This window comes from Mya arenaria, chromosome 5 (assembly GCF_026914265.1).
Source record: "Mya arenaria isolate MELC-2E11 chromosome 5, ASM2691426v1".
NCBI lineage: Eukaryota > Metazoa > Mollusca > Bivalvia > Myida > Myidae > Mya > Mya arenaria.
In genome coordinates, this window is record NC_069126.1 from 76,436,931 (window position 1) to 76,457,679 (window position 20,749).

At 35.0% G+C, this 20,749-nt stretch overlaps 1 protein-coding gene across 4 annotated transcripts; it reads left to right on the top strand.

The window, feature by feature from the left end:
• Positions 1-6,873: 6,873 nt before the first annotated feature.
• On the top strand, positions 6,874-20,229 carry LOC128235028 (intraflagellar transport protein 46 homolog). Of its 4 annotated transcripts, XM_052949711.1 has the most exons (14): positions 6,874-6,921; positions 8,224-8,326; positions 8,841-8,879; positions 10,401-10,498; positions 11,715-11,858; positions 14,465-14,670; positions 14,911-14,985; positions 15,277-15,370; positions 15,726-15,860; positions 16,811-16,923; positions 17,362-17,428; positions 17,641-17,701; positions 18,051-18,154; positions 19,221-20,229. In XM_052949711.1, the coding sequence occupies exons 1-14, from the start codon at positions 6,892-6,894 to the stop codon at positions 19,311-19,313; spliced, it is 1,362 nt and encodes a 453-aa protein (XP_052805671.1). In that variant the 5' UTR covers positions 6,874-6,891; the 3' UTR covers positions 19,314-20,229. The 4 variants fall into 4 exon arrangements, with proteins under 4 accessions (XP_052805671.1, XP_052805673.1, XP_052805672.1 ...); XM_052949713.1 differs by lacking the exon at positions 11,715-11,858; XM_052949712.1 differs by lacking the exon at positions 8,841-8,879.
• Positions 20,230-20,749: the final 520 nt, after the last annotated feature.

A 20,749-nucleotide genomic window follows, 5' to 3' on the forward strand; every position in this document is an offset into this window, starting at 1 on the left:
TAATAGTTTAATGGTTACGTTTTGAGAGATATAATGATGTGTTGTTGGAAGAGATATGGGCAATGTTTCTACCTTGAAGACACTCTGACAGTAAATGTTTAAAGATATATTTTAATTAAGGGACAGTGCAGATTGTTGTGGACAGAAATACTTTAGTGCCAGGGCTATATTTGGAGAGACAGGTTCAACTGTTTTTAGCAGAAATATAGATCTAGGCCATGTATATACATTGAAAGACATCAAATGTTGTTTTTTAATGCACTTACATCGTGAGGGAGAAGCAGTATGAACGATTTTGAATCCCGAGAATCTAGCTGGTGTTGTTTAAGCACGGGACAATTTTCAACTAAGGGAAACAACTTTTCAAACATGAACTACTCAAGTCATTAAAGAACGCAACGGAATGCATATGTTTAACACATTGAAGAAGTTGGTTCTATGAGTATCAGTGGTTGTTTCCATCAGCATCCATGGTTGGTTATATCAGCACTCATCGTTGTTTCTATAAGCATCCATGGTTCGTTCTATCAGCATCCATTGAAGTAAGAAAGATAAAATAGAAAGCCATTAACCTTATAATAATAAGTTCCTATTACCTTTCAGATTGAACAACAGACCCATATGCCTTATGATAGGAATGTCCTTTAAGATGAAACAATAGGCCCCGGTTAATGATAAGAGAAAGTTCCAGAAAATACAACAGACCTTTATACCTCATAAATTTGCAGCTAATACCATTTGATAACTTAATCTCTACAACGAACTCCAACCTGACACTTATTTGCCACTCCATATATGCATAGAGCTGCCTCGTGACAATTGTTGTCAACCCTATCCCTACAGAGAACTGCAGTCGCGAACTGGTTGAACATTCCAAATGTATATAGAACTGCAGCTTTACAATAGCTGTCCATTTCGATATAGAACTGCAACCTGAAACTAGTCGTCCAATTCCTCTCTAAATAGAACAGCAGCCTGGCACCAGTTGTTCATACCATCTCTACATAAAACCTAAGCCGTACACCTATTGTCCACTTCATCTCAATACAGAACTGCACCATAAGTTCATAACACTACTTGTTCACCCCATCCCTACAAAGAACTGCAACCTGAAACTAGTTGTCTACTTCATCTTTACTTTAAACTTCAGCCTGTCACGTTTCCTATATGCAGCCTGACGCCTTCCCTCCACTCATATATACATAGAACTGCAGCCTGACACTTGGCGTCCACTCCATCTCTACATAGATATGTAGCCTAACACTAGTTGTTCACCCCATTTTGCAATAGAACTGCACACTGACATTTTTTGTCCACTCCATCCCTATAAAGAAGTGCATCCTAACACTAGTTGTCCAGCTCATGTATACACATACTGCAGCTCTACGCTAGTGTTGTTCACTCCATCTCGTCATAGAAAAGCAGCTTCACACTAGTTGTCCACTTCGTCAGTACAAATAACTGCAGCCTTAAACTAGTTGTCCACTTCTTCATATATACATATAATTGCAGTCTTACACTAGTTGTCCACTCCATCTCTACATATAATTGCAGTCTCACACTAGTTGTCCACTCCATCTCTACATATAATTGCAGTCTTACACTAGTTGTCCACTCCATCTCTACATATAACTGCAGCCTCACACGCGTCGTCCACTCCACTCCATCTCTACATATAATTGCAGTCTCACACACGTTGTCCACTCCATCTTTACATATAACTGCAGTCTAGCACTAGTTGTCCACTCCATTTTTACATATAACTGCAGCCTCACACACGTTGTCCACTCCATCTCTACATATAATTGCAGTGTCACAATAGTTGTCCACATATCAATATAGAACTGCATCATGGCACACGTTGTCCACTCCATATTTATGCAAGCTCAGTAGCAAAAAGTCTAAACATAAACCCGGTTTAATGGCACTGGCCATCTCTACATAAAGTTGCAACCGGAAATTAGTTGCCAAAATCGTCATCAACATAGAACTTCAGGTTGACATAAGTTGTCCATTTAACCTCTGCAGCCTGAATCCATTTGTTTGCTCCATTACTACAAAGAGTTGCAGCCTGACTCCACTCCATTTCTTCATAAAGCTGCTGCACTAGTTGTCTACTCCATCTCTTCATAGAACCACTGGCTGACATTTACAGCGCATTCGATCTCAACCTAGAACTGCTGCTTGACACTAGTTGTTCATTCCATCTCTACAAAGAACTGCAGTCTGACACCAATTGTCTGATCCATCTCTTCATTGAACATCAGCCTGAAACTAGTTGTCCACTGCACCTCAACATAAAACTGCAGCATAGTACTAGTTATTAACTCCATCTCTACAGAACTGAATTGTAACCGTACATAAGGTGTCCGCTTCATTTTCATATAGAAATGTATCCTGCGAATGGTTATCAATACCATCTTTATATAGATCTGAATGTGGAATGGAACTAGTTGTTCACTCCATCTCTTCATAGATCTAAAGCCTGACACTAGTTGTCCATATTTATGTGAAGAACAACAGAAGATCTCATCTTTACGAGGAACTAACACCTGAAACTAGTTGCCCACTGTACTTTTTATATAACTGCATGCATACACTAGTTGTACATTCCGTCGGTACATAGAGCTTTAGTCTGAGACGAGTTGTCCATTTCATCTCCACTCTACTTCATATAGACTGCAGTCATACACTAGTTCTCCAATCCGTCTCCACATAGAACTTCAAAGAATGTTCTATGTCTTTGGCGTTTACCCAGTGCCATTAAAACGGGTTTATGTTTAAACATTTTGCTACTGAGCTTGTTACTGTAGCTTTTCGCATAAATATTCAACCTGACACCAGCTGTCCACTCCATCTGTACAAAACACTTCAGCCTAATATTAGTTGTCCACTCTATCTCTACATAGAACTGCAGCCTGAAAATAGTTACCTGCTTTATATCTACATTAAACTGCAATTTTACACTATTTTCTCACTGAATATCTGTTCTGCACTCTAGCCTCTTTACTAAGAGATGCTGTTTGACAATACGTGTCCACTTCATTTTTACATTGAACTGCAGGATGACAGAGAATTGCAACCAGACACTAGTTGTTTTCTCCATCTCTAGATATAAATGGTTATCCACTCCATCTCTCGGTAAAACTGCAGCCTGACACTAGTTCTCCTCTCCATCTCTACTTAGAACTGCTGGCTGGCACTAGTCATCCACTTCATCTTAACATAGTACTGGTGACCCCGTACATAAACATGCAGCCTGACTCTAGGTGGCCACTACATTGCTACATACACATTCAGCCTTGCACTAGCTGTCCACTCCATATTTACATAGAACTCCAACCTGACACTAAATGTCAACTCAATGTCTACATAGAACTGCAGCCCTGCACTTATTGTCCTCTTCATCTGAACCACGGACCTATAAATAGGTCCATGTCTGAACATTAAAGTGCATCTTGACAATAGTTGTCCAATCAATCTCTACAAGAAACTGTTACCTGACACTTGCTGCAAGCTCCATCTCAATATCGAGCTGCAGCCTGACACTAGTTGTTCACTCAATTTCTACATTAAATTGCACTATTGCACAAGTTGTCAATACATACAGAGAACTATTGTCTGACACTAGTTTTCCGCTCGATCCTTACATAGAATTGCAGACCGGCACTAGTTATCCACCCTATTTCTATGCAAAACTGCTGGTAGACACTATTTTTCCACTCAATCTCTACAAAGAACTGCAGCCTGCTCTTATAGTTCCACCTCTGTATAAAACTACAGACTGAGTTGATCATTCCATCTTTTTCATAGAACTCTAGCTTAAATCAATTTCTCCAACCCATCTATACATGGAAATGCAGCCCGACACTAGTGTTCCTCTCCATGTCTACACAGAACTGAAATATTTAACTAGTTTGCCAAACTATGTCTACATTAAACTGCAGCCTGACACTAGTTTTCCACTCTATTTTGTCTTAGTACTGCAACGGCGACACTTGTTGTCCTCTCTTTTAATACATAGATTAACGGTACGGTGTGACACTAGGTTAGGTATCCGCTCCACCCCCACAGAGAGCTGAAGTCTAAGTTATCCCATCCATTTCTGCATAGATTTCCTGCATGATTTACACTATTTGTCCACTACATCTCTACATAGAACTGCAATTTGTCGGTGTTACTCTTGCACTATAATACTAAGCTCTCATCGCTTGTGTGTCATCCATTCATTCCGTCAGTTGATGTGAGACATGTCAGACACAACTTTAACCCATTCCATATGGGAAACACTTTGTAGTATACTAATATTTGAGCGTATTGAAAACAAAAATAGTTTATAAGATAATACAAAAACAGCAACAATGAAACGAAAAGGAGATTAAACTTTCACTCTTTCGGTGCCGCTTATGTAACCAATCATAAAACTATGTGACACAGGTGGCAAAGAATCAGAAGATTTTCTTTCACAAAATGACGAAATTGACTTTGTTGAAAAAGCAACATTCAACTTAAATAAGTTTTCAATTAATATGCTGTTCAATATTTGTTCTATGTCATTGGTGTTGACTCTGTGCCATTAAACGGGGTTTATGTTTAAACTTTCGACTGCTAGACTCTGTAGTTTTTCATTTAAATATGCAATGTTAATAAAAAAAAAGTTTCAATGTACAATATTGTATTTCAACGAAATTTTACAACCACTTCCAAACATAGTCGTGTTCCTTCCTACCAACAACCAACCTCAAGCTGAAGCAAACAAACGGCCTTTAAAGTCCGTGCAGAATGTGATGTTACCTTATTGAAGGAGCTTTTTTACTTGAAAAGGTTTGTGTTTTAAAAAAATATTTTACTTGCATTGTACGGGATGTAACGCATTGCCGTAGTGTGTAGTTATAAAGAAATATACATAGGACAATCAGGAGATAAACTACGCAATCATAGAACTTTTCATGTACCTATCAAGACAACTACCACTAAGTGATCATTTAGATAATGTTTCGATTTGGATTTATCTCATTATATGTACCCACAATAATATTAATCAACATTTAAGACACAAACAATGAGCCAGACATCTGTGCTATGAACGGAATTTGAATTCCTACATTATTGTAAATATAGTAAGTTCCTGGGCCGAAATAAGCAAAGGTGTTCGTCAAGGATCTATACTTGGTCTCCTACTATTTAATGTTTTCATTAATGATATTTTCTACTTCATTCATAAAGGCACCTTATTCAACTATGCAGACGACAATACATTGTCTTATCATTCCAAGAATTTTGATGAAGTTAAATCAGTTTTACAGGATGAAAGTAAAATCCTAATTGATTGGTTTACTTGTAATAAAATGCAAGCAAATCCTGACAAGTTTCAAGCCATTGCTGTTGGTAATATAACCCATTTAATACATCCGAGATTTAATATTGGCAACACTGAAATTACATGTGAAGAGTCTGTAAAACTGCTAGGGATTGATATTGACTACAAACTTAAATTTGATCTCCATATTGGTAATTTATGCAAAAAAAGCAGCTAAACGTCGTAACATTCTAAGGAGAATCGGTCATAATCTTAATAAGCTAAATCGATTAACTGTCTTTCATACCTTCATTCTGTCAAATTTCATTTTTTGTCCAATGACTTGGCATTTTTGCTGTGAAGCTAATACTAGGAAAATGGAATTAAATTTCTTTATAATGACTTCTGCTCACCCTATCAAGATTTGTAAACAAAAGTAAATTTACCAACACTTCATGTCAGAAGATGCGTACCATGGCTATTGTAACTTATAGAATAGTAAACAAAATATCACCCATTGTTCTTCACAATATTGTTGTTAAACGATCTCAAACATATGTTTCAGATACTCTAATGTTTTGCAGGTATTGCTACTACCACCTACGGTAAGAACACATTCAGATATGCTGCGCCTGTGCTATGGAACTCCCTTCCCGAAGAATATCGCTCTAGCACAAATTTTAATCAGTTTAAAAGTTTAATGTCAAATTGGAATGATAAAGAATGTAAATGTGTTGCTTGTTCATGGGCCTAAACAACATAGCACATGTATAGCTTTTTTCTGATCTGTAGTTCTTGTTAGCAACCTACATACATGTATGTTAATTGCATGATCTGTTCTTTTTCTGTTTGCTTGCATTTTTACTGTGTGATTTGTATTGCTCTGTAGTCTTGCCTTACTTTCCATTGTTTTGTACTCTTACATTATTTTGCATAGTTATGCTTTTGTATTCCTGCCTTATTTTGCATTTTGTTGCTTGCATTGTTTTGTCTATTGGTTAGCTGCTTTAGAAAATATCATGCATGTATGTTTATCTTGTGGATAACCTGGATACCTGTAACCTAGCATTATTGTCATTTCCTTTGTGCCATGTCAGTAATAATATAATAGTAATAATTTATACCAAATGATTTCATTTTATTTACTATGAGTAACATGCTAATGAGCATGTCTCCCATATGGTTTTTATGCTGTAAGTATGTAAGTTTTTACTCTCTTGTAGCTGTTTATATATGTTATCCATATACATTTGTTAAATAATCGGTTATAAAAGCTCATCAGAGCTTATGTTGTCTGTATATATCTGTCTTGCCGACTTTAAATAAATCTTATCTTATCTTACATGTATATTGTTTTTGAGGCGCGCGTATTTTTCGTACATACTTGTTGTTTTTATATATAAACACAACCATGTGACAGGTTTCAGCATGGACCGACATACGGACGTATCTTTTCGATTTTTTAATATAGAAACATGCAAAGATTAATCTAAAATCGAAAACTGGGTCCCAGATCCCGGAAGTCCTGGGTGCCGGCATATATATAACTCCCCAAATAATTGGTGGAATGTAACCCACATTCCTAATTACAAATGGACGATTCGGACGAAGAGAGAGAAAACGTATGTCATATTTAACTTTATTTGGTTGTTATAGCCTGTTCCAACATCGTTTAAGTGATTCATCATATTCTATATTTTGTTTTTCGCATTGGTTTTAATTAAAATCACTTCTTCATGGACAGAATTTCTGGTAACCAATGTAAACATTTGAAATAGGTCTTTTTTACATAAATAAGAAAATTTCAAGTCTAATTAAGTATCACTGCATGTTATTTATGATTCTTATTTTACATATGATGCTTCTTATTATTGACCAAAGCATTAAACTCATGCACAGGCAAGGGAACAAATGTAGCCACAATGGCAAAATAATAATAATGGCTCTCAGGGAAAATTTAGACTACTATGACATAATGGTGGCCATTTATAATGACCAAAACAGGGGAGGCTCATATGACTTAATGTTCACTGCAAAATCTTGATGAATGACTACTGGGACTTTCACCCTTCATTGTCGAAGTCAATAACAGCTTCTGAAATTTCCCATTTGCAAAAAAAAATGTTTCTTTAAAATTTATATGATGAGAATCTTACATACATGCCATATTCCTAGATCCATTCCCCGGTCTCCGGTTGGGAGACAAAAATCCCCTGGAATAAAAAAAGAGTTATTTACATCATGCAATTATGACAAAGTGAAACCATGGTATGTGAGTGAAATTGAGTGTAAAGAAACAACTCCACAAGGGTGAAATGACTGTTTAAAAAAGGTGTGATAAATGTAAATAGGGAAATTTTACAACAAGTGATCAATTAATTTGTAGTAATGATCAAATGCAAAGAAAATGATAATATTTATTCCATTCTCGTATTGTCTGATAGTAATTTAAGCAGATTTTTTTAAAAGACTTTGAAGGAAGGTAAATTTAATTTAATTGTCTCAATAAGATATTTTTCCAATGACATATTTTGTTCTGCAAGTGCATTTAATACAGTATGACATGACAGTGTATCATGAGACTATGATAAATCATGACATAAAATAATTCTGTATAATGAAAAAGTTAGAGGTTTTCAAAGTTAAAGGTTTTCATAGCAAAATATATGTGAATACATTTTTTCGTTTGCATCTAAAAATACTTTGAAATTTCGCCAACTTAGACCTGCTCAAAAAAGGCGCTTTTTCCCCTACAAAGGGGCTAGGGTATCTTCTCAATAATTGGTGAAGAGGCCCAGGACTAAATCTTATTTAATATGCTGGGACAAAATCAAGCAGAGTACAGACTACGCAATGATTTAAAAAGAATAATTAAATATTTGTTTGTTTGAAGAACAATAATATTCCTTTATGTTTGTGAGCAGGCCAGGGTGCACCAGAACCAACCGTACGACGAATCTCTCGAGGTTCCAGACGGTGAGGAAGTTGCCAGCACATACTCCCCCACCCCACGAGTAGCACAAGGAGGTACTAGCACACTGTCTTATTCGTTTGTGTCACCTATTTTGTAACATTCCAATACGTAGTTTATGAATGAAGCGAAACATTTGGAGAATAGATGATGGAACTAGCAGGATAAGGAAGTGTTTGTTAGCCTTTTAAAGCTACCTTTGTATGGCTTTAGCATGTTCCTCTACTTTGTCAATGCCAATTTTTCAACTTGCGAATCGTTGCGAATTTTTTCTTTATTTTGCCAAACATGAATTGTTTTTAAAAAAAAAATAATGTAAGACTAAAAAATTAAAAGTGGGTTTTGATTCTCAAGTAAAAACTTATTTTGTTACTGAAATTGAATTATTTTAGTGGATAACAATAAGACATACTCGCTTTTCCGTAATTATTTTAAATACACATTTAGATATATTCAAACAAAATCCTAAGAGAAGTCCTACAGCCCTCACATTGTAGTTAATTACTGCCAATTACACCCATTACATGCATGTAACATTGAGTCTGGCTAACCTTGCTTTCCTGAACCCAGGGGCGCGTTTGGAGGTATCAGGTCGAGGCAGAATGCCAGGTAACATACTCACATCCATGTAGTCACAGTGCAAGCTGTAGCTGTTGTCAACTAAATATTGTCAACTGGTATATTCTAGGGTGTAGCGAGTGTTTTTTAAGATCATTGTATGCATAATTTCTATTACTTTGTATGTTGAACAGCTTTTTGTGATATTTTGTGGCTTTAGCAATCTTATTCAACTTCAAGAACTCACAGTCACACAATAAATATGTGCTTTTCAATAGCTACATCCCTGGTAGAGTAAAATTAAGTTGCTTGCAAGTATGGTGTATCCAATTGTCTAATAATAAAATAAGATATTTCCTTCAATTTACAAGAAAACAAATCATATTGAATTAGCAGTAACATTTCTGGGGGACAGAAATGTTTATTCATGGTTACCAACCAAGGTGAAACTGGTATCTACAGTATAGCAGAAAACCCCAGCTTTACTAAACAAGCTATGTTATGTTATATTGTACCATATTGGTGATCTTATGTTCTAGTTGCACATTTACTAAGATCTATAATTGAATGGGTTTTTTCTGATGTGACTAACATTTTCAATGAATAATGAAATTTTTATAAAAACTTGACAGTTCACAAACAAATATTTTGGCTCTGTCTAAGAGCTTATAAATTAATTAATTAATATATTTTAATTGTTTTTATGCTAGAATTGTAATATCTATAGATTCATTTCATCATAGTATTATTAGTTACCTGCTGTGGGTGTTCCACCTTTAACACACTGTTACAAAAATGAGTTTCTGTAGCAATCACATATTAGCTTTCACTGATAAAGTTATAGATTTCTGGTGTTAATGGCACAGAGGGAACACATTTTACGATATAGTGGTAGACAGACTTTATTCCAGATGTATTGTCGGGATGCTCATGAGTGATTTGTTTTATTTGGTGCTGAATAGTGTTTTTGATTCTTTGGTGCTTTACTGGTTTGTTAATAAAAACACTTCTTCTGTAATGTGCCTTGATACTTGTACATATGAATTTATACCAGTTATATCAATTGCATGGACATTATTGTAGATATTTTTGCATGAAATTATTACCGGTAGTTCCAGTATAATACCGGTATTCATGATATGTTGTGTTGTTTTAAATTGCAATTCTCCATATTTTTATTATTGATTCATTAAATTTTAAATGTCAGATTTTAAAACTTTTAAATTAATATAACCCAGTCCATGATTTTTGTTAAACGTCTTAAGATATCTGCCTTAGATTCATTATATCGGGGTAAATGGTTTAAAGTTCCTAAATCTGTACTTTGAGTGACTAACGAACTCAGTCAAAATTTCAAAAGAGTCTAATAGTCTTCATTTATTTTACAATTAAAAAAGTAAAATGCCATTTCAGCACTATAATTAGTAACAGGCCGTCGATTTCAAACATTTTTAATAATTATAAAGATTATCATTGATTCCTCATGTGTATGTTTGTTAGCCATTTCCAATCCAACACTGAAGCCCCAGTTTCAATGACATGGTCATAATAATCTTATGTTGCTTGATACAGGTCCTGGTCGAAGTCAAGGATCCACGCCCCCTGATGCCAGAATGTCAGATAACTCAGATGACGATTATGATGACAAAATTAACCCAGCCGACCAACAGGTTGGTATTGATATTTCCCATATAATGTCTTATATGTTGTAATTGCTGTGTCACAGAAGATTTGAGGAAAAAAATTGGATTCTTTGAAGATGCAGACATATGAACTCCACCAGCGGTAGGTGGGATAAATCATGAGTTCTGTCTAAAGACAACTGGTTATCCAGTTAACGGAAATTGAAATCAAGTACAAATGCTATGCGGTCTGTAGAAAAGTAAATTAACTGGTTGTCAAGTTTTGAAAAATAGAATCAACGTGATTGATTACAATCCTGTAGCCCAGTACATTTTCCAAAAATGCTGTTTGTAATAGACAGATTATGACTTATGATTTGAGTATGTGGACACATAGTAAATTATGTGATTCAACAAAAATTGCGCCATTGATTCAAAGCTTGTGCATCAGAAATTATGTAGGACTTTGGGCACATGACATAATTTATATTGCTACATTTCCTATGCATCCTACATTTGTACTAGACATTCACTGAATTTCAGCTTCATTTTTCCGTATTGTAAATCTTAAATACATAGATGAATTGCAGGAAAAGAATTGTTTATATGAAACAAAAAAAAAGTTATTTATTATTTACCTGGAGTGTTATGCTATGAGTGAGAGTTAATGTACACAAAAAGCCTTAAAAAGCAAAGAATTTGAGTAGTCAGGACTTCTGTAAAATCTACTTCTCTAGAGAAACAAGTTGAAAGCTAATGTAATATGGCTATTGGAACAAGTGGTTTTCATGTTTTCATGGTGGGGATGGAACGACTGCATGCTTTATAGAAATGCCTTAGACATGGCACCATACTGTATCATTGTTGTTGTAACATTGACCTCATGTATCTGAGTTCATCATTACATTTGGCTGTAGAGGGGCAGCACAGCTGTCTGCAAGGAATAATTGTCTTTCCTTGTGCATGTTGTAGCATGCGCATGTGTAGCTAGTAATTAAATAGATAAAATGCAAATGTAAAATACAGTGAAAAAATAACAAAATATTTCAATTATCCCTTGCATACAGTGCCGCTGGAAATTTTGGCTTGCTTTTGGAAGCATGCGGGTATTATGCCTTCAGTACTTGTTGTTTCTCAACAATCCGTGCTCAAGCATAAGCTTACAAAATATTGAACAGCAGTCCAATAGATACATGTATTGTAAATCATGAAAATGAAGCCATTGAGCTTGAGCACCGATCTGTATAACCCTTTCATCCCACAGTATGAAAATCAAATGAGATTTCAACAGCAACAAATGCAACATATGCAACAGCAACAACAGCCACCTTTTGGAGATGATGATGACGACGACGATGATGATGATGATGATGATGATGAAGATGGAGATTCTATTGATGAAGGGCCGGTACTGAAGCAAATAATAACTCTGTGTACCTCACCCGGCTTTTGTCACAATGCTCCAGCTAAGCAAAATAAACATAAAAATCTCCTGAGCTTAATGAAAAAAGCTTCAGAAATTATTTTTTTCAATCATGAAAAGTCACAAAACAACACACATACTTTAAATGTGTTCAGATTTTAACATTTAGCTGGAGAATTGGTTTGTATTCGGAACATTTCATGCATACATATGATTGGTTGCACGCTCTGCAAAGGTGAGGACAGTTGTACGATTTCTGGGTTTTATGCAAAACTATTCAAGCCGTTGTTAAGACGACCATTAGTTGAAAGTGCATTTGAAAAGTTTGTTTAACACAAAATTACATGTAAACACAATTTTAAGCTTTTCTGTAGTTGTTTTATGAAATAAAGGCTAGTTATTGTAATAGCCTTGGCGTCGCCCTCGCCATGCCTTTTTACCTTGGCAATTACTAAAAACCTGTTCAAGATATTCATATGAAAATTTAAAACATGTTGCCAAACCAAATACATACATGTATGGCAAAGCCCATATCCCGCATTTTAATAATTTTCGAGTTATGCTCTATATTCAATAAAAAACAGACGAACATTTCACAGCGCTCCTATTAATTATTTTAAACAGCAAATATGCAACATTTTGAATATTTGAAGCTTACGAAATTATGACTGTTCTCGGTTTTCAGAAAAAATTGTACCTAGCTGAATGTTATATTAAATGGAATTTGGTTGCATATCTTTTTCAGGAAAGTTGAACAATAAAGATTTTATTAATTTGTTAGCTTTTTGGCTCTGTTGGAATCAGTGTATGCTGGAATTCATGATTTATAGCAGTTTTGCAGTTTTACAACTAATACAGGAGTCGTGTCCCTTTCTGTGGACTACTAGTGCAATAACCAAGTAGCTTGTAGCCCATGTGCTTGTCATGTAAACTAATGGTGCATGTGCTGTAGATGTTCTTGTCCTAACAGGTGTTATTGTCCAGCTTTATACTTACTGGTACATGTTCTATTATAGTTGTTATGCAAGTTTTATATCAGTTATAAACAAAATATTAAAATTAAAGAATGATATATGTGCAGGGTCGTGTAAACCATTGCTTATAGGTCAGTGATATATGTGACAAATAAGTTCTGATGATGAAATGTTACCGATAAATACTAGGAGTATAGGATATTTTAAGTACCGTCTTACAAAAATAAAAAGAAGAATGATCCAACTTATAAAGTTTTGGATAAAAATTATGATATAATTTAGACATGATTCTTTGTAGACAAAAATGATAGAATTAATAAGATTCCTTTTGAGGTGAATATAATGGTTAAATTTAATGAAAATAATTGTAGAATTTAGTCATGATTCTTCTAACTCATCCTCTTCTTTTTAACATATCATTGTACACAAAAGTCATGTAAACTGGTGAAGGTGGCATTTCTAACAACTTCTCAAACCTGTGCTTGCTACATTTTGTTTTCAGTTTCAGACCTTCTTTAATTGGACTTTGATTCTGAAACTAATCACCACTCATTAAGTGATATATATTTCAACACATAGAGGAATTATACACAAGCCAAACTAAATGGTACAAAAAATATATTTTCAATGAACTTGATTTGTTATGTTATCTTTGCACATCATATTTTGTGTGAAAGACATTGTAGGGAAAGCTATTTACGTTATATATCTAGCTTGTCTGTGTGTTAATGAAAAAAATGTTCGAGCCATGGCATAGATGTTGTCTGCATGGAAAACCTTTCACCTTGGCCATAACTTGAACACTGTTTAAGATATTCTCATGAAACTAGTATATACAGTCAAACCCCATTGGCTCGATTTCCCAGGGACCAGCAAAAATACATCGAGCCTCAGGGAGTTCGAGCCACGCAGGAATGCTTACCTTTAGTACATGTATAAAAAAAATCAGTACTTTTAACATCCAGTCGGAGCCAACGAGGAAATCGAGTCAAGCGAGTTCGAGCCAACTAGAGTTTGACTGTATGAGTTGCAAGCGACAACACACAAATGTGTAGCATATATCTGGATTTGATATTTGTCAAGTGAAAAAATATAACAGATAAGTGGTGGCCCCAGCTTGTGTAGGTTTGTTTTGCTTTGCCTTAGTTGTAAATTCCAAGTAAGGATTTTATATTTGTTTTCCAATCAGTGGCAATTTTACACAAAACTTGAGAGTTCACCCTATCTTAAAAACATAACTCAGAGTCAGAATTATGTGTACTGAAACATTTCTTTTATTGATATTGAATCTAATTATGTTGAAGGATTTTGTTTGAACCTTTGAAGTTTGTTTTTTTAAATCCATGTTCGGAGCATTAAGGAATAAAAAAAAAATGGTAATGCAGTGTGGAAATTAGCTGTTGTCAATTAAACATAGCAATCTGTGGCCAATGGTGGCTTTCAATATAGACCAGAATTGTATCCCTTTGAAATCATTACAATGAACAGAATCCATTGAATTTTTTCAAGCTTGCCAGGTATTTCCCACCATATTTTGAGTAAAACCCATTTGACAAGCTCTTGATATGCAAGCTTTCTTTTTTCTTTCACCCCTGATGGTGATGCTTTATATTGCAGGCTCCGCCCCACCCCATGGCCGGGTCACGTGCTCCACCCGGGGTGCCTAAGCTGGGGGGAGGAGGAGGGGACATGAGGGGCCCACAACAGGGACAGCAAGGACAGTTCAACTCGGAGGAGGAGGATGATGATGATGATTCTGGCTCTGATGATTCAGAAGATGATGACGACGATGATGAGGATGATGACCATGTGGCTCTGGAGGGGTACGTGTGCTGCTAGTTAGCTGGGAAGTAATTTTAAGGAATATGTTTAGACTGATTTTCAACACAATGTGGATATTGTTTTCAAATATTTGTTGCCTGAAATAGAATTCTAACTTGACCATTGCATGCTTTAGGAACTAATCATTTCATTGGGATGTTGTTGTTTCTTAACAAACTGTTATCTTTAAAATTTTATTAAATGTTCAAAAGTATGTTCATTATGTTTTCTTATATTTTCAGTGCTTATGATCCGGCAGATTATGAGAATCTGCCAGTGACACCAGAAATCAAGGAACTCTTCCAGTATATTACCAGGTATCCATATGAATTCATTTGTAATGTTAAATATCAGCGAAATCATAAAATAGGGTGTTTAATTGCCGTAAATTACAATTTCAGGGTGTTTATTGCCAATTGTCATTTTAAATGCAAGTGCATAAGTAGTCAGCACAACCTTTTCAGAAAGACCAATGGAAATAGTTTCACTATTTTTTCAGGGAAGACAAATATATATATGGACATTAACAAATTCAATATTCACGCTTGTTACACTCAACACTGTTCTAGAATTTTAAAGGGTTTAATTGTGGACTTTTCTCTCCCCAGGTACACCCCTCAGACCATAGAGCTGGAGCATAAAATGAAGCCCTTCATACCAGACTTCATCCCCGCTGTGGGCGACATTGACGCCTTCATTAAGGTACGTGTCCATGCCTAGGTCTTTGTTCTGATTTAATATTTCCGTTCCTTATTTTAAACAGTTACATTGAGTGAAAGTTAAGTGCTTCGCAACAAATGAGTATGATACAGGTCATGTGCATATAATTGAAGTGTTTCAAGTTGACTGCAGAATGCTGTATAACGAGATAAATCTTTATAAAAATGGTACAAAGAGCATCAAAAAAACTTGTGTTATATTTCAACTGTTAATGTTCTTGTTTATGCTGAGATATTAAAATGAGTTAAAGTTATTCAAAAATTGAAAAATTAAAATAAATCTAATACCATCAGTATGACTGTTTGAAATTAGCTGTAATGTGTTGAAATGTTCCTAGATCAACCGGCCTGACCAGAAACCCAACACCCTGGGATTATCAGTGATGGATGAGCCATGTGCCAAGCAGTCAGACCCTGTCGTCCTTGACCTGCAGCTCAGAGCTATCTCTAAACAGACTACTGATAAGAAATTGGTAAGATCTGAAGAGTTCAGATTGAAAATTGATTTATTTCAACTCTTTAATTCAAACAATTCACTCCAAATCATGTAGTTGAATGATTTTGGGTCTACCTCAAGTGATAATTTTTTTTATAACTGCTATGACTCTTCCTGTTTCTGGTTTTCAATTAAGATTTTCATTTTATAATGCCATTGGCTGCTATGTTAAATGCTGGTCACCCATATAATTGGGGTATCATTTGAAAAGATATTGCTTACTAATACGTATGTGAAATAAATGACCAAAAATGCATTACAGATAACAATATGGCAATCTTTATTTTTGTTCTTTATTTAAACAGAATTCGGAAGAGAAACAACCAACTTATTCAATATTTAAAGGTCAAACCAGCGTGTCTGCATAATTTTTACCTGTCTAATATTTGTATATTCTTCCTCCACACATTAAACACTTTCATATGGTACCAAAAAATATGGAGTCACCAGGAATCAACATTTTAAACTATTGAACATTGAATACCTTAATGAACTGAGGAAGTTCTGAAAGTACTAGCACCCAAAAGGGCTCTGTTCGATTTTAATATATATTATTTTCAGCTTATCCATTATTATGAACTGTCATAGAGGTGATGTCATGGTTGAACTGGAGTGGTCCTTTTGTTAATTTTTTTCAAAACGGCTCTATAGATTGTCATTATAGATTGTCATTTTACAAGCTGATATACCTTATCGACAGTTCGCAAGAGATTGCGAGGGTGAGAATGATCTTGTGGTATAGGCGTTTGCCTCTCAACCAAGAGGTCATGGGTTTGTTCCCCTCCAGAGGTACTTTCTCATGGCCTCTGAAAATGGACTCCTATATTGGTTTTAACCTAAGAATATTGAGCTTTCCTATTAGGCTTAAGCTATCAGCTGTTTTCACAATTGAGCTACTAGTAAAAGAAATATGTATAAACTTTACAGGTCGTGAAGAGCCTCTCACAGGCAGAGAAGAACCCCAAACACATAGAGAACTGGATAGAGAGTATCCGAGAACTACACAGGGTTAAACCCCCGCCCAATGTGCATTATCTCAAGTGAGTAGTGGTATTTGAATGTAAATGACCATTGTCAGATACACTTCTACGCAATTCTTCGTTGTAACATGCAAATTTAATGGAATTTCCCTGCCTCATGCATTTTCATTATAATGAGATTTTGATGGTCAATTGTCCCAGGTTATTTATGAAGTACAGTTGCATGAAGTACCGTGGTTACTGAACATGACAAACATTGAGTTAGCTTTCATAGATGTTCATAGTTATTTATTGAACTGTTTAGAGTATCAAGAAACCTAAATTATCTGAAGCAGTCGTATGCCTTAGATATCCTGGAAATATCACAACATTTCAAACATGTATCTTTGAGCAATGTAATTTACTGGTAATATTTTGCAGAGTATTTCTCCTTTGCATAAAATGTTCACACATAAATATTGCCAGTACAAAACTTACTGTTGTGGTTTTTACTTTTAGAAACATGCCAGACATTGACACATTGATGCAGGAGTGGCCGCCAGAGTTTGAGGAACTTCTCAAAGAGGTTTGTTTCTGTAGCTAGGAAAACTGTTGTAATGAGTGAAGAATAATTCAGACCATACCTTTCAATGTCATTAACTTTTGTATATGTGTATATTTGACTGCACTTTGATTCTGAAGCATTGTCATTGTTTAGAAAGTCTCATATTATGCGCTTTGTAAACCTATAAACATTATTGAATGTTATCATTTTATTCACCAACAAATTTGTTCCAGGTTGGACTGCCAACAGCTGACCTAGACTGTGATCTTGGGGAATATGTGGAACTCATTTGTGGTATGTTTAATTGGAATTGATAAAATTAAATATTTACAAAAATAAACGCAATTAACACTGAAGTCAACAAGTATTTTTTGTTATTTTCATATTTCTCAAAGAACGCTTTTGTATCAACAAACTCTAATTCTGACTCTGCATCTTGGTTTCAGAAACTTTATCCTGGCTATGTATGTACGGTATGTGATTTTAATCTAGCCTGGCAAATATTTTGCCATGTCTATGGTCTTGCATCACACCCACTGCAAGGCCTATTTTAGTAACTGATACCACAGCCTTATAAACCATATAGGTCTGTGCTTAAACACAGGGAGTAATTGAGGAATGCAGACTCCTATTTGTATTTCAGCTATGCTGGACATCCCTATCTACAAGAACACAAGCCAACACAACGAGAGAGTTCAAGCCCTTCATGTACTTTTTACCCTCTTCTCCGAGTTCAAAAACTCACAGGTAATCTCCATTTCTTGAATACTCTCAGTTACTTTCCATAGTTCAAGCCCTACATGTACTTTTTACCCTCTTTTCAGAGTTCAAAATCTCAGATAGTCTCCTTTACTTGAATACACTCAGTTACTTCCCTTAGTTCAAGCCCTACATGTACTTTTTACCCTCTTCTCAGAGTTCAAAATCTCAGATAGTCTCTTTTACTTGAATACACTCAGTTACTTCCCTTAGTTCAAGCCCAACATGTACTTTTTACCCTCTTCTCCGAGTTCAAAAACTCAGATAGTCTCCTTTACTTGAATACACTCAGTTACTTCCCTTAGTTCAAGCCCTACATGTACTTTTTACCCTCTTCGAGTTCAAAAACTCAGATAGTCTCCTTTACTTGAATACACTCAGTTACTTTCCATAGTTCAAGCCCTACATGTACTTTTTACCCTCTTCTCAGAGTTCAAAATCTCAGATAGTCTCCTTTACTTGAATACACTCAGTTACTTCCCTTAGTTCAAACCCAACATGTACTTTTTACCCTCTTCTCTGAGATCAAAAACAGAGGTAATCTCCATTTCTTGAATACACTCAGTTACTTCCCTTAGTTCAAGCCCAACATGTACTTTTTACCCTCTTCTCCGAGTTCAAAAACAGAGGTAATCTCTAGTACTTGATACACTTGACAGTAATTTCCCTTAGTTCAAACCCTTCATGCACTTGATCGACCCTCTTCTCAGAGTGAAAAAAAATAATACATACTTGAATACACTCAGTTACTTCCCTTGGTTCATGTCCTTTTTACCTTTAAAAAAAAAACTTGTAGGCAATCTTTCTTTCTATAATTGTATTTTGAGTTGCTATATGTACTGTATTTATATGCTGGAGTTAGTGTTTAGCTGAAGAACTTCAAATACTGAAAACTAAGAAATAATGTTAATGTCGTGCTCAGAGTATTTTTATACACCTTTTTAAAAGACAAGTGTGCAGCATTGACCGAAAACATGAAAGGTCTGCTAAGTCACCAATGTTCATGGAGAGGCCCAAACAGAATTTTCATATCAATTTTTTTTTTTTTTTTCAGCATTTCAAGTCATTAGCGGAGGAGAACCAGCTAGACAATGCATTGAAGGGTGGGGAGTTTGAAGACCAGGGACCAGACAGATTTGTGCTTTAGCCCACCCAAACATGTCACCATGTAGTGTCCAACTGTCCGTCCTTGTGATTTATTGACTATTTGTTTTGTTTGTTATGTTGAACTTGTAAGGATCTGAACTTTTAGTGGTGTTTTTTTAAGTGTCACCATGAATATTTAAACGGTGAATATTGATTTGGAATTTATATGTAAGAGAGCCATTCAAAAATACTGAGACACTGTACATATAACTTTAATAGAGGTAATAATTATATTTATACATATCACAGGAACTGTCACTACCTTTTCTGTTAATGTACAAAATTTCATTAAATTTATTTTGCATGATTTAGTTAAATTTTAAAACAGGTGGAGTAGAGCAAGACGGCGAAGCGATATGTCACAATACAAATTTTTGTTTTCAAATGTGCAAAAACATCATCATTCAGCTTTAAAATTTGATATTTTCTTACCTAGATTTTGGCTACTAGGTAATACTGTCAGCATTTTTGTATATCATGCTGAGATAACGTCTTCATTTCATGTTTTTATAATTATCACAGTTTGTCATTTGGCTGATGTAAAAAAAGCAGTAATTGTTTAGGACTACCCGGTACTTCAAATTTTAAAATTGAACAAACATATGTCTAGTTTCTGCACATATTTGTAATTTTATAGCACTGTTGAACATACAACTTTATTATTTATGTTCACACCAAATATTGTGAGAAAATGACAAATCTTGATAGTTGTATAGAAATCTACTTATTTTTTGAATGGCCCTAGTATTGTAACATTATACTTACTTTATTCTATTGATATTGAAATGGTTTAGTCAGGTAACCTGCATATATAATTGACAAAAATATAGTTTAATACAAGTATAATTCCATTCCTACAAAATTGACATACATTTCAATTACGAGGTATTTATTTTATTGAATAAATATGAAAAATTGCTCTGTTTAGTTGCATTAAAACCTATATCTACGTAACGTTATTAAAGGGCTTCAATTCTATTGTTAACTTTCAGCGTGAGGTTTTTGTTATATTTTGAGAAGCTATGACCTACATGTGACTTAAACCCGCATTTTCTAGATGCCATGGCCTTAAGTAATACATGATCCACCACATTTCCTCACCAGCACATCAAGTATCGTAAGGATTGAATGAGAAGGAATTCTAGACTACCGATTCATTAGTTTTCTTTAAAAATAGATGAAGACTGCTTAAGTTATAAAGTGGATATTACTGGAGCCTTTCTCCAGCTGCCTTACCTGATGCAATATAATACTGCCTGTCTAAAGGGACGCAAAATAACAAAGTCGAGTATTTACATTTTATTTGATGATGCATAGACATTAACAATGAAATATTAACAAGTGACAACCATAGAAACATGTTGTACACACTTATCCTTAACAATGTTGATATCAAAACATGGTGGGTATCATGACTATTGTACGTAGTAATGACTT

Bases quoted from the DNA above. Each gene is read 5' to 3' on its own strand.
- LOC128235028 (XM_052949711.1), top strand. From the start codon at position 6,892: ATGGACGATTCGGACGAAGAGAGAGAAAAC. The intron at 8,327-8,840 runs GTACTAGCACAC...TCCTGAACCCAG, and splicing joins CCCACGAGTAGCACAAGGAG to GGGCGCGTTTGGAGGTATCA. The intron at 17,429-17,640 runs GTTTGTTTCTGT...AATTTGTTCCAG, and splicing joins TTGAGGAACTTCTCAAAGAG to GTTGGACTGCCAACAGCTGA.